The sequence below is a fragment of the Schizosaccharomyces cryophilus genome (assembly GCF_000004155.1).
Source record: "Schizosaccharomyces cryophilus OY26 unplaced genomic scaffold supercont4.7, whole genome shotgun sequence".
In the NCBI taxonomy this organism is placed as follows: domain Eukaryota; kingdom Fungi; phylum Ascomycota; class Schizosaccharomycetes; order Schizosaccharomycetales; family Schizosaccharomycetaceae; genus Schizosaccharomyces; species Schizosaccharomyces cryophilus.
In genome coordinates, this window is record NW_013185630.1 from 186,234 (window position 1) to 199,724 (window position 13,491).

Genomic DNA, 13,491 nt, shown 5'->3' on the forward strand with positions numbered 1-13,491 from the left:
TTATGCCTGTAAAGACTATGCTTGCAGTTACTAAAGACAAAAATAAGCAACTATGTTATAAGCATATTATGTAGGTATAAACATATTTGTAAATATATTCATTGCCCCCTAGACAAATAAACATATTCATTACTATTAAGGCTAATATGACAATACAGCGTTAAACAGATGTATGCTCCAACAGATCCATTGATCCCTTTAAGGCAATGATGCCAAAGTACATGACATTATATATTGTGATGTTCCTACTCAAAACTACCAGTAGCGATAAAAATAAATAAATAATGATGTCTATTTTATATGTTTCTTTTTCTAAGCTTTAAACTTTGGAATCATACTGCGAAACACTGTAGCATGCCATCTTCACCACCTGTATAGTAGACGTGATTTTTAGAATCATAAGTGATAGCCCGACAAATCTCAGTACTCATCCTTTCAAACACGACGTTTTCTTTATTTATTTCGCCAGTATCCGTATCCAAAGAAGCTAAATGTGTCTCATTACTTGAAAAAGTACCAAAAGCCAGCATGTAGCTGTGCTTATCATTACCAGGGAAAGCATCAATCACATAACTGCATGGGAGCGACTGTCGTAAGTCTTGGTCAGAAGCGACTTCTTTACTTGTCCATGTTTTGTCATCCAAATCACGCTTCAACTTGTATAAAGCATAAGATTCCATATGAGACAGTGCCAAAACTCTTCGTTTACCTAGAAAGCGAGCAAGATGAATAGATGCTTCATGGTTTATAACATGCAACAACGGATCTTCATCGGCATTCTCTGTATCTTCATCTTTAGTAATGTCAATAAGATTAACCAGTCCATCCACAGACCCAGAAAGTAATAAATTATTATCTTTAGGATGAAATTGTAAACTAGTTATATCGTCGTTGTGAGCATCGTTCCATTGACGAATGATCTTTTGCTCGCTTCTAGCATCTAGCAGGAAGATAGAAGCTAACGAACGTGTTAATTCAGAACCAACTGCTATTTGTTCCGCTCGATTGGTCGCCAAACACGTAAAGGGTACCGACTCTGAGGACCAAGTTCGAACTGGCTTAGCTGATGAATTTCGTATATCCCAAAGTTGCAACTTTCCATCAGTACCGCACGTTAACACTCCATTATGCTGCTCATAACTGACAATACCAGTGATATTGGAATGAGCTTTCGGGACTTTGAATGCCTCTCGTAAAGTAGTCTTATCATAACAAGCCCAGGTACCATTAGAACAACTAGCAGCAATATGGTCTTTTAGTTGAGCTATGTCAAACACATACGTCTCAGCATCGTTTCCAATTCTAACCGAAGAGCTTGCGGCAACCATCGGGTTCAATATATATATATATATATATATTTTAAGTATACAAGGAAGGTGAAGAGAAAGACAGAAAAAGACTAGAGCACAACTTTTTTGTTTTTATTTTAGTTTTATAGTATTCAACCAAAAAACTTATAAATGTCTATAGCAATAGAAAATGGCAAGGTCTTTCTAGGAGTGGTTTAACTACGGAGCGTATACGTGCAATGGGAGAGAATTGATGAAATTTGAAGGATCAACTAGTATGGAATTTTCATGTACTGATATAGTAAATTTTCGTTTCTACTAAATTTTCAAATTTAAACATTTTATTTGAGCTAATGAACAGATGAACGATGGTATTCGTTTGACAATCGAGAAAATCAAGACCGTTTTAACTCGATTCAAAAGTCTAGTTAAAGAATAGACAAACATTTTTAAAACTGCTTCACAACGTAATATTCTCAAGGTAACTTGTATTGCGATGCTTATTATAACAGTTAATCGCATAATTGAGGGTCGCCTTTTTTTTATAGAAGAGAAAGAAGCCTCATAGAAATGAGTGTAAGCTTTTTCTTTCAAATGATCTATTTTCCTATCCTCGGTTTACCATTGTGTTTCCACTGCCTCGAGGATTGGCTTCTTTATATTCATCCCAGTATCGTTCTTTCATAGTTTTGGCATCAGAAATTTCATCATCTTCTTCATCTTCAAACTCTTCTTGATTTGGATTATCCTTTTGGCTTACGATATTTCCGCGTTTGTATTCTTCGTCCAAATAATCATCCACACTCATAGTCGGCAAGTTATAACCAGGTCCAAAAACATTTTTCGACTTAGTATTTCTATCTGAAACAATTGTAAATGGTTGTATGGGTCTATTTTTGGGATCCAAAAGGCCGTCTTTAGTAAGCATATCCAGTTTCCAAGTGTTTTGATCTCGCTTTCTTTGCTCTTCCTTCTTAAGTGTTTCATCATCTTTTTTTTCCTCATCATCTTCATTTCTCTGTAATACTTTTTCAGAATTCCTTAAAATCTGAATCTCCATCTCAACATGTCCAAGATCGTCAACTGTGTCTTCCAATGCCATTTGTATTTTGTTGGTCCACTTCTTACGCTCTAGTTCTTCATCTTGTGTACTTTCTCCCGTTATCGAACTCATCTCTTTTTCCATATCTTTTCGTAGCTTGTACCTTGCTATTTTAATGCTTCTGGCGTCTGAATCTTTGGTAAACGAAGAAACCGGTAATGGCTTTAGCCCGTAGCCTTCGCAGATACGAAGGAAACTCTCGTAATGGTTTTTTGAGTATTCAATGACTTTCAATCGATCATTCTGCATCCATTGTTCCATACATTTAGCTAGCTCAAAGTCCAATAATAAGTACCTTAACTCACTCGTTTTTACTTCATCAATATCTTCATTCATAGAAAATAGACGCGCCTTATGAACCAAGCCTAGACAGGATTCATATCCATGAACCAATTGCGGAATTGTTTCTTGAGTAATCCCTTTCGTTTCTTTCAGTTGGTTTGTTTCATTTAACAAATCTTTTAAAGATTTCGAGTTCATGTTATTGTATATCTTCGTTGTAATTTCGTTAAATATTCGTTACAATGACTTTTATGGATACTTCTATGGAGACGTTCTAACCTGAGCACTTTTGGTGTACTCTTGATGTATAGGAGGTGATTGAAAAGCACATTCCTTCATTAACAGTTTACCAAAAATAAAATATAAAACTGCCCTCAAAAAAAAGAGAGAAAGATTTCATGCATACAGCACTGTCAAAACGAAGAGAATTATTTCATCTAAAAGTTTTCTTTCTAAAGGACCGTTCCAATTTACACTGAGTATATACAAAAAGTTTTAATAAAACATTTGCTAATGTACAAATCATATAAATCTTATATTAAACTATCATAAAAAAAGACCTGTATTAACACCTTTCTATAAGAAATCATTAAGGCCTGTTTATATTTTCTTTGTGGAAGCATTTTAGATAGGCACCACACAAAATAACATTTAGTAAAAGACATGCCCAAAAGGGAAAATTAGAAATTGGCTGTAATCCATCCACTGGCGTATAAGAAGTTATATCTGGGAATACACTGCCTGGGCCGGTTTTGGTAGGTGATACTGAAGATGCTAGTAGTGTAATAGAACAACCAATCACTTGACCAGTCAGCAATGTATTCGTCACATGTCTTCGAGATAGCGTTTGAAGAAGAATAAGACCACATCCAATTCCTTGGATAGAATCTAAGACTCCTAGCCAAAGCCACAAAGCACGACCCAAATATGCTCCCGAAATTCCAGCCCAAGGCAAAAAGAATCCAATGTTCGAGGTTCCCCAGAATACATGAATCCATTTGATTCCTCCAAATCCTAAGCCCAATACCGGAATTAACCAAGTATGGGTATTTGATAGTCTTCCCAACAACGTTAATAATGCAACCCATAAGAAAACAAGGAAAGAGAACATCATGACAACTACTTTCCAAAGCACGGTGAGCTCAGAATTCCAGAAAAATCTCCATCCACGACCAATTAGTGTAGACATCCAGAAGTTTTGGTTGGCAACCATAAGTAAGAAACATACAACTACTCGACGATGGAACAAAGACTTAGTAAATGCTGGTATACTACCTGGCGTCTGTCGATAAAAGGGGGGTAAGCCTTTGTACAACATGATCGTAGTCATCATGAGCACAAATGCAATTGGCCAAACAGCAGCTGCAACGAGTACATGATTCAAAGGTTTGATTAGTATAGCATAGTTCCAGTCTAAACGACTATATACCGTTCCCCAAAGCCAAAGAAGAGCTGTCCACAACTGTTGAAGGCCGTGTAGAATGCAAGCTCGCGTAACCCAAGAACCTAAGCCTTTAGTATGCTCGTCTTCGAAATTCAATGTAAAATACAAAGGTCCACTAGATGCTGCGATAGCATAGATCCAAGTAGCTCCATAACTCAACCACCCTCTCGTCGTAAATTGAATGAAGGGCATGGATGAGATACCAGTCATGGTAAACGCTAGACCATATATAGTAAACGGGATTGACAGACAATGAATGCTAGCAAAATTTCTGTAAAGGCCCCACCAAAAGAAAGTGGAGAGTATAAATATTGCGTTAACTACATACATAGAGGCAACATGACTTGTTTCGAATCCGGATAAAAGAGTTAAATGAAATGAAGAGATTGATAAAATCTGACCCAAAGCAAGGAAAATAGCATACATTGGCCAGCCAAATACCTTTACATACATCACTCGCTGACATGTAGATAGCTGATTTCTAGCTACACCTTTAACGGGGCCGTCAAATTCCTTAAAGGAGCCTTCCGTAAGGTTTTCGCTAGAGCCATCATTAAGTTCTCGTGGTTTCTTGCCTCTCGTTCTCAAGTACTTGTAAAAGCGAGGACGGAAACCGGTCTTATAATAGTGGTGTTCTTCGTCGTACCATTTATGCAAGACATTCATCAAAAAGTGATCGATACACAGTTTTGATTTGGAATTTTCTGGGGTCAAGGAACTTAGTTCTGCTGAAAATTCTGTGATTGCCACACCATTTGCATCAATAAATCTTTCATCGAGTTTAGTGCCAAAATTCATTGAACTCTGAGAGATGTAAGTTAGTTCCGATAAAGGTCGACTAATTACGGAAGATGATACTGAATCGTTATCATCTTCCATTAATTCGTCAAGTTTTTCTGGGCTAAGTTGATCAGAAATTAAGCTATTGCTTTCAGGCGCCGGAGTGGGTGATTCTGTTGTTTCAGGGATTTCCTGGCTATCAATGTTAGGTTCGTCAACCATGTCAACTCGGTCTGTATCGTCTATTTGAATGATTGGCAACTCGGCAGGAGTATTGCCAGATTGCTCACTAAAGCTATTCGACTTAAATACCTTCCTATTCGTCTTAATGCATTTCTTAATTAACCTGTCGTATAAGGTCACCCACTCAGTAACAGGAAAGCGTTGTTGAACTGCAGCCACACGAAGACTATGGCGTGTTTCAGGAGAAGATTTTAAAGCTCTAGAGCAAGCAGTCTCAAATTGCTTCAAGAGATGAGGAGTAGTTGACGATTCAACAGTATACCACCAGCCAGGCATTTCACCTAATCCACCAACGCATGCACCAATACAAATAGCTCCCCTTCTACCAAATTCTACTGCAACCAAACCAAATGGTTCATCGCGAGAAGGGATCAACGCAAAATCAGCACCATCAAATATGAATGAAGGTAAATGAACAAATTCAGGGCGAGAAAAAACGCGTCCGGGATACCGCTCCGTAATATATGCGAATTTTTCAGCAGCAAATTTGCCGTATAAATCAATTACAGGACCTACGACGATAAGTTGTGTGTTATACTTCTCTAATAGAGTAGGCGCAAGGTCTGCAACGAGGTCAACACCTTTCTGCACAGACCAGCGTCCAACAAACACCAAAAGGTCGGCAGTATCGTCAACAATCAACCCGGCCCATTCCTGAGCTTTTCGCTTTTCAGTCTTCCGCTTTTCATTATATTGAACCAAATCAGGCAACTCTTGTACTTCCGACTGCATAGCAGGATCAATGTCAGTTGGATCTGGATTAGGCAAATGTCCAACCTTCTTTAAGCTCCAGAAAACGGGATAACGAACCCAAGACCTATGACCATACTTATCGGAAACACCAACCACACCAAAACCAGATTGATGCTTGCGAACGTATGAGGCAGCTGCGTGCATTAAATTGAAAGCATTGCCAAATTGTACGTAGCCCTTACATACTGCTTTAGAAAGATTAAAAAGTCCACAAACTTCTCGTAAATCGCGTGCAGACTGGAGAGGCCAAAGACCCTGAAACTCCGCATTATGCAATGAAACAGCACAGGGTACTATTTTCGGAAGATTATATAAAGGAGCTAGAGCACAATGATAGTCATTGATATGATAAATATCAGGATTCTCATATGACATTACGGCTGCGATAGATTGGTTCCAAATACTATAAAATATAGCAGAGGAAAAATCGTCCATGCGGAGTGGGTAAGGATCGCGGGACGTCTGCTTCCTGAAAATAGGACAATCAAGAATGACATACTTGATGTTTTCCAGATAGTGATAGTAAACTTTCACTTCATAATTTTGATTGACAATTTTAACCATGATGGAAGGTGCAGTTTCAGCAACTGGATACACGATATCGCCGACGCAAGGGACTACCCAGATTAAATCATAGCGTTTAAGGTTATTACTCATGAGCTGAGCCATAACTCCCAAACCACCAATCTTAATTTTAATATTCCAGTCTGGGATGTTGTATTCAAGAGTAGCAAATAAAATACTTAAACGCTCCTGAGGAGGTTCCCTCACAATCAACGGTTCATCGTTTTCTGGTAACGCAAGAGTTGCTGCAAATTTTGGGGAGTCATTAAAATCACTCTCAGAAGTATTCTCAAGCTGTTTAACGGATTTATCGGATCGACCCCGTTGATTGAAAGTTACTGCGTAATATCTTCTTTTAAAGATATAAACTGTCGAAACACCAGTAATGATAGGGAGAAGAGCAAACAAAATATAGAAGGCGAAAGTAAGTTCACGAAGTCCTCTCAATTCCAGTAAAAAGTAGCGGCCAAGGTTATCAAACATAATAGACCAAGCGACATGATTGATTTCGGTAGCTTCTTCGACCCAATTGGATTGACCAAAAAGCTCATACGGGGTAAACCTGCGAACATGCGAAGAGCCATAAGAGTGCTGTAAAGCATTTAAAGCAGCCAATGCCGCCTTTCCTTCAAAATCTAAAGAGTTGAAATACTCAGCAAATTGCTCACCAACTACCGAACTATTTAATTCGGGATATTTAACTTCAGGGGTCTCAATTAGAGGCGTTGAAAATCGAGAAGACCATAAGGTGTCGCTGGAAAGATCCGTTGAGTAGTTCAAAGAACCATGCTCAAAAGCGGCACCACTGAGGTTCATCAAAGAATGATTGAACTCGGTGAGGGGCTCAAGTGGATTAGCGGTTAAAGTGATTTCGTCAAAGCCATACTGATCAGCCGTTATTCGTTCTGCTAGGGAGAACCCTATAAAAAAGAAAAGGCTTTGCAGGACATATGTACATTTAGAATTAAACATAACTTTTCAAAAAAAGAATGTCTTTTTTTTTTCTAAAGCACAGTATTTAACTGGATACGGCGAGATACAGTCAGGATTCAACGAAAACCCCTTCTAACCTAGCCTTGAAAAAGACTGCAGTTTGTCTTACGCTTCAGGGAATTGTTCTGGTTAAAATTTAATGAGCGTTGATAGACTTATATGTAACTTATTCATATGTAAACAAACAAACCTCAGAATCCCAATACAAATATAAACAAATAATAAGTTTTATTATAACAACTTATGCTCTATAATTATTAATTAGTAATTGACCTTTTTAATTTTAAATTCATACCTCGATTAGGTAAAAGAACCCCTTGCTTATCTCGTAACAAAACATGATGAGACTGCTGATGAAATTTATATACAATCAACAATTCTTTATCTGCATCAGAAAATAAAGGATAAATCCCAATAATGGAAGACTGCAGTGGTTAGACTTAGCTTATCCATTTTTTACTTACTTTAGAGACACTGGAAGGGATAACTAAGCGAGAATCGTCGACCAGGGAAGCAATTGGTATAGTAACATCTTGTTTTATAACTCCCTCTTTGCGTTTAGTTAAGGCTGATTTTCTAGGAATAGTTCTGTATTCTGCATATTCGATAATGAGACCACCTTTTTCAGCCTCCATTTTCTGTTTCTTTTGGACAAGCTCCCTCATTAATGAGACGATTTGCTCAGCTGCTTCTTTCTTAGTATCATGTAATTTTTTATGTTGTTGCAAACGAAGAGCTCTTTTGCGCTTCTCCTCGGATATACGTCTAGGACGTAAGAACAAATAATCAACGCCTAAAATTGATCCAATGGGTAAAGCTAACCCCCAAAAGGCAGAAGATCTGTCAAGAGCACTACTCCACATTATTGGAAATGAAAACTTCTGACCCAATCTGGACCAGCTTATATTCTGTTAGTATGTAATCACTTACGCAAAGGAAGACGACATACCTAATGTTCAATGTAAGGGCACCGGATGGAAGACCGATAGCAACAGTTAAGCCCATGGCACTATGACGGAAAACTTTTCGATTGGCGTCTGCAGTGACTTGTAGACCTCCGACGGTGCTGAGGGATGTTCCACATTGCAGTTGATATGGACCTAAGGTGTCAATGTTATAATTGTAGCCAACCCCACTATATAACAATCCAGCTGTGAGTTCGGCGTTCCATTTCAAGACTGGAAATGGATCATCTAGTGAGGGCTTTAGTTGTTGCCAGATGATAGAAAAGGAAGACGCATTGTTTGAAGGATATGCAGCTCCCCAACTACCTAGAGACCAACTTCCAGTTTTCCAGCGTACAGATAACGTGCCGTATCGAGAAATTTGACGCCCTATCACGACTGTAGCTTGAGGTGGTCGCTTGTAGGAAGACACTCGAATCATAGGAATAACGAAGGTTTCATTGTTCAAAGCATATATAGCTTTTACAGTAGCAATTCCTGGACGTAAAATAGATAATCCTGTTTCTGTGCTTAAGCGAGCAGAAGGTTGATGTCGAATAACGGCAGACAGAGAAGGTTGGGTCCTGGCGCCTGGTTTTGCAGATGCTTCGGTGATAAAAATGAGACGTGTTGAGCCATTTATAGACTCATTATCTTCTAGCGGATCGGAAAAATCATCATCCTTGGAAGAGCCTTGAAAGAAGTTTGGAATAGGAAACTTCGAGTTTTTAGAAGTACTCAAAGGAATACTAAAAGAGTTTTTCAAATGAAACGATACCCACTGTACTAAAGAAAAGCGCTCAAGCAATGTAAGTTCTCTAGTAGAAGCCATACCTAACGCCAAGGGATTACGTACACGCAAATTCTTTGCGAATAAAGGCGTAGCATTAATCATAACATTTGTTTCAGTTCTATTTTGTACCAATAAATCTAAGTTCTGGGATTCTTTAGCCTGAAGTTGTTCGCGAATAGCTTCTTGCAATTCTTCAGTTGATTGTCCTGCAGGTCCGACATCCCACTCTACTTTTAGTCCTTTCGTTCCATATTTGTCATAAATTTGTCGCTTTATCGGATCAGACAGAACTTCATAAGCAGCTTGTACACTCTGGAATTTTTGCTCTGCGGTTAACTTTTGTTCAACATTATGTCTATCGGGATGAAACAGCTTTGAAAGCCTATAATATGCATCTTTAATTTGTGCAGGGGTTGCCTGTCATTCATAAAAATTAGTAAAGAAAAGAACTGGGATATTTCTACGTACATCAATAGGAAGTCCGAGAACTTCGTACAGTTCCTTTGCTTCTTCCATAGGAATAGAACTTAATAAACTAGCATGCAGAAAGGAGAGTACTTGGCAATTTCAATTCGAGTCTAAAGTCAGGTGACGTTGTCGACTCTGTTTTTATAGCACCACAAAAAGAACGTCTTCTTTCCTTCTGGTTTATTTATTCTTTAGCAAAAAAGGGACGATCGCTAAAAAGATTCCCACGTCGAAAATACGTGCAGGTTATGTTGTACCGACTTGACAGGAATACTGATGATCAAAGCGTTACCTCTGAGTTGTTACTTTGTTGGTGGATTTCTACATACGAAGGTTTTGTAGGAAGGTACAATGGAGTAGTACTAGTAGTGCCAGTGCCAATAGTGCCATTTGGATTCTGTCAGAGGAAGCTTAAATATTACTAACTCTTATCAACAGATATGACGGTAAAGAGCAAATTGTTTTATGCCGTTGCCTCGATCAAGAAAAAATAAACACAAACGGACATACAAAACAAAAGAACAATAGTAATACAGTGATCAATGAGTTTAGAAGTACTTGCTTATTTTCTAGAACAGAATAATTACAAACAAAAGGCTATTTCCATAAGAACCTTTAGTTAGAAGTATCCGTTGTGAGAGCCAGCGAACTTGATTTCGAATGCTACGACTTAGTTGACCAGTCAGCGTATTTATCTGAACAATCACGAATTTTAAAATATATAGCAACTAGAACTCCAACTGAATTTCAACTTGACAATATAACCGCCGAGTCGTTATTCTATTCGTAACCCTATTTTATGAATTTTCCCTAGTATGATTTCCGTGACAATATCCAAGAAGACCAGAGGCTTTTGATAGAGAAAGGAAATGCATACAACATGGAATATACATGAAAACAAGACTGTACATCTACGAGCCTAAATGGGCAACAAGATTTGTGGATTTCATTCCCTTCCTACTAGATAATGTACACAAAAGTCTGAAATAGATGAATTATGCAACTTTGTTTTCATTGTTTCCATCACCCATACATACCCCAATACTTTCTTCTTTAAAACTCCTTAAAACCTGGCCCACAGGGAGAGTAACAAACAACCCCTGATGGAATCTACTATAGTATACTTAAAAAAAGATCAACTAATCAAGCGTTCAATGGAATCGATAGACTTTCTATCTCCTTGTGGAGACGTGCCAGTGCTTACTTTTGTTTATGCACTAGTTCTATACTTGGGTTCTCATACGTAGGAGGGAGGGGGGTTGGTAGCGAATCGATCTCCTGAAAATCCACCATTTTGTGCTCACGTAGTTCAAGTTCGTCAAACAACTTTTCTTGCTCTCCTGTTATAATTTATGAACTAGTTCTATGAATTTTTTGGACAGCGAATTGACCCTACGAAAACTGGATGGCAATGCTAACACAACCTTGTCCAGGATTACAGATCGTCCTGGGTGATCTTATAACTAGAGATTCATCCAAATGAGCAGAAGCAAAGCATTTCATTTCCTACGAAAAGGCAACATTCCTGCAAGGAACAAGATAACGTCATTACGGTACTATTCCGTAAGTACAGATAAGGAGACTCTTCAAGGTACAAATATATATACTTCTAGGTAGCACTGGTGACTGCTACGTATATTCAAGCGGAGGGCTGATTCAACCCTCCTTCTACTTTATTTTTTTTATCTTCAGCGGAGCAGAGTTTTGAAATTTGTTACGAAGATATATGAGTTTGATATAACAGGAGTTTATCGTTATATATTCACAAATAATACTTTAAGCTATTCGCATTATTCTTTTTTCGGGGGCTTAGCTTAGCGAAAGTTCGTTTTTGAAAAAAGGTCCGTTTGGTTTTGAAAAATACCTGATACCCATTTCATCCCTCTTTTTTGCATTTTGATTTGCATATTTTATTCATTATTACTTTCTTTTCTTTTTTATTAATTGCTTTCTTTTCTTCTCATCTCTCTCTTTTTTAATCTGTAAATTTACGATCTCTCATTATATATCTCTCATTTTCCGGAGCATTTTTATTTTCTATTTATACCCATTCAGTTCAGAATTTATAACAGTTTTCATGTTCAATCTATCATCGCTTTTGATTCCCTTCTTCTTCCTTGTTGCATTCTTTGGATATACCACGGCCCGTAATGCTGACGAATGGCGAACTCGAATTATCTATCAAATAGTAACGGATCGTTTTGCTAAAGAAGACGGAAGCACCGACCATCCTTGCAATCCTTCCTCCAATGCTTACTGTGGTGGTACTTGGAAAGGTATTGAAAATAAGCTAGACTACATTGAAGATCTTGGCTTTACTGCCATTTGGATTTCTCCTATCGACAAGAATATTGAAGGTGATCCCGCTGGCGCCGGCGAGGCTTACCACGGTTATTGGAACATCAATTATGAAGAATATAATGAACATTTTGGTACTCAAGATGATCTTCTTAGCTTAATTAGCGCTGCTCACAAGCGTGATATATGGGTAATGGTGGACACAGTTGTTAACTCTATGGCATTGGTTGGTCCTTATGATCAAGTTGATTATTCTAAGGTTTATCCTTTTAACAAGGAAAAATATTATCATCCTTATTGTATCATTGATTGGAACAAATCCGACAATAAGACAAATATTCAAGACTGCTGGCAAGATTCTGGTGTGCTTCTTGCCGACTTGAATGTGGAAAGCTCCGATGTAAAAAAATATCTTGATAAGCACATTCACAGTTCTGTGCAGCAACTCGATTTTGACGGTCTTCGTATTGATGCTGTCAAGATGATGAACGAAAGCTTTTTCCCTGATTTTGTCAAATCTGCCGGTGTATTTTCTATGGGTGAGGTTTTCGACTATGACCCAAATGTGTTGTGTGATTACATGAACTATGATATAGGTGTAACCAACTACGTTGTTCGTCTAGGTTTGAATTTTAGTTTTATGGCTCATGACAAATTTCAGCCAAACAAAGGTTTTGGGACGCTTAAGGATCAAACGGAGCTAATGACTAGCGGCAAATGCTCAAACTCTGATCTTGGACAAATGCTAATTTTTTTGGACAACCACGATTTGCCCCGTTATGCATCTTATACTGACGATCAAGCGATTATCATGTCCGCTTATAGTTTTGCTATTTTGTGGGATGGTATTCCATCTGTTTATTATGGACAAGAACAAGGTTTCTATGGTGGATTGGATCCTGCCAATCGTGAAGCTCTTTGGACATCTAAGTACGATCAAACCAATCCTTACTATACCATGATTAAAACTATAGTCAATTTCCGAAAACAGGTTATGAAACAGGATTCCGATTTTACACGCCATAATTACACAATTATAGAAGCTGAGCTGAATCATGTTGCTGCTAAAAAGCGTGATGTCTTCCTTTTATATAATAACCTTGGTAGTAAGGATAATGGAACTGTCTACAAAGTCCCTACCCAATACTCGGAGAACGAAGTTGTTTCCGATGTTTTTGGGCACCGAACTCTGACCGTTGGACATGGAGGTAATATTACCGCTACATTAACCAGTGGTTATCCAATGGTTTTATACCCTCACACAAAACTGTCTGACTTTAGGTTGCCTACTATTAATCAGACTGTTATGCCTACCACGGCTCGCGAGAAAACTACTACTGTCTACACCTCTTTCTATTCTCCCACCTATTCTACTCGTTCTTTTCATGGTTCACAAGGTCTCATTACAATGTCTTCTTCTCCTCGAGCTATTCCATCGTTTGAGACTTTATTCTTCACTTTTGTTTTTACTGCCTTAGCCTTCATCTTGTTCTGTTAAATGATATTAGATCACACTTGTTGCAATTTAAAGTATAGGT

General features: G+C 38.1%; 5 protein-coding genes across 5 annotated transcripts; 1 reads left to right on the forward strand and 4 right to left on the reverse strand.

The window, feature by feature from the left end:
• Positions 1–179: 179 nt before the first annotated feature.
• SPOG_03283 (WDR89 family WD repeat protein) lies at positions 180–1,535 on the reverse strand. Its single transcript, XM_013169696.1, has one exon. It carries the CDS (start codon positions 1,326–1,328, stop codon positions 333–335), a length of 996 nt encoding a protein of 331 aa, XP_013025150.1. The 5' UTR covers positions 1,329–1,535; the 3' UTR covers positions 180–332.
• Positions 1,536–1,608: 73 nt separating this feature from the next.
• On the reverse strand, positions 1,609–3,143 carry SPOG_03284 (TAP42 family protein). Its single transcript, XM_013169697.1, has one exon. The coding sequence runs from the start codon at positions 2,869–2,871 to the stop codon at positions 1,897–1,899; it is 975 nt and encodes a 324-aa protein (XP_013025151.1). The 5' UTR covers positions 2,872–3,143; the 3' UTR covers positions 1,609–1,896.
• A 37-nt stretch (positions 3,144–3,180) lies between these two features.
• On the reverse strand, positions 3,181–7,675 carry SPOG_03285 (alpha-1,4-glucan synthase Mok14). The gene has a single exon (XM_013169698.1). The coding sequence runs from the start codon at positions 7,427–7,429 to the stop codon at positions 3,263–3,265; it is 4,167 nt and encodes a 1,388-aa protein (XP_013025152.1). The 5' UTR covers positions 7,430–7,675; the 3' UTR covers positions 3,181–3,262.
• Positions 7,605–9,955, reverse strand: SPOG_03286 (DNAJC11 family DNAJ domain-containing protein). Its single transcript, XM_013169699.1, has 5 exons — positions 9,656–9,955; positions 8,400–9,604; positions 7,915–8,350; positions 7,746–7,875; positions 7,605–7,698 (listed from the first exon to the last, which is right to left on the reverse strand). The coding sequence occupies exons 1-5, from the start codon at positions 9,701–9,703 to the stop codon at positions 7,682–7,684; spliced, it is 1,836 nt and encodes a 611-aa protein (XP_013025153.1). The 5' UTR covers positions 9,704–9,955; the 3' UTR covers positions 7,605–7,681.
• Positions 9,956–11,732: 1,777 nt separating this feature from the next.
• SPOG_03287 (alpha-amylase Aah3) lies at positions 11,733–13,451 on the forward strand (the record flags this gene model as incomplete). Its single annotated transcript, XM_013169700.1, has 2 exons — positions 11,733–11,802; positions 11,845–13,451. The coding sequence occupies 2 exons, from the start codon at positions 11,733–11,735 to the stop codon at positions 13,449–13,451; spliced, it is 1,677 nt and encodes a 558-aa protein (XP_013025154.1).
• Between the last annotated feature and the right edge of the window lie 40 nt (positions 13,452–13,491).

What these genes read in the sequence shown, in the direction of transcription:
- SPOG_03285 (XM_013169698.1), bottom strand. Translation starts at nt 7,429, where the DNA reads ATGTTTAATTCTAAATGTACATATGTCCTGCAAAGCCTTTTCTTTTTT.
- SPOG_03286 (XM_013169699.1), bottom strand. Translation starts at nt 9,703, where the DNA reads ATGGAAGAAGCAAAGGAACTGTACGAAGTTCTCGGACTTCCTATTGAT. An exon ending in GCCCTTACATTGAACATTAG is followed by an intron (nt 8,351 to 8,399) that starts GTATGTCGTCTT and finishes ACAGAATATAAG; the next exon opens with CTGGTCCAGATTGGGTCAGA. An exon ending in TCCCTTCCAGTGTCTCTAAA is followed by an intron (nt 7,876 to 7,914) that starts GTAAGTAAAAAA and finishes TAACCACTGCAG; the next exon opens with TCTTCCATTATTGGGATTTA.
- SPOG_03283 (XM_013169696.1), bottom strand. Translation starts at nt 1,328, where the DNA reads ATGGTTGCCGCAAGCTCTTCGGTTAGAATTGGAAACGATGCTGAGACG.
- SPOG_03284 (XM_013169697.1), bottom strand. Translation starts at nt 2,871, where the DNA reads ATGAACTCGAAATCTTTAAAAGATTTGTTAAATGAAACAAACCAACTG.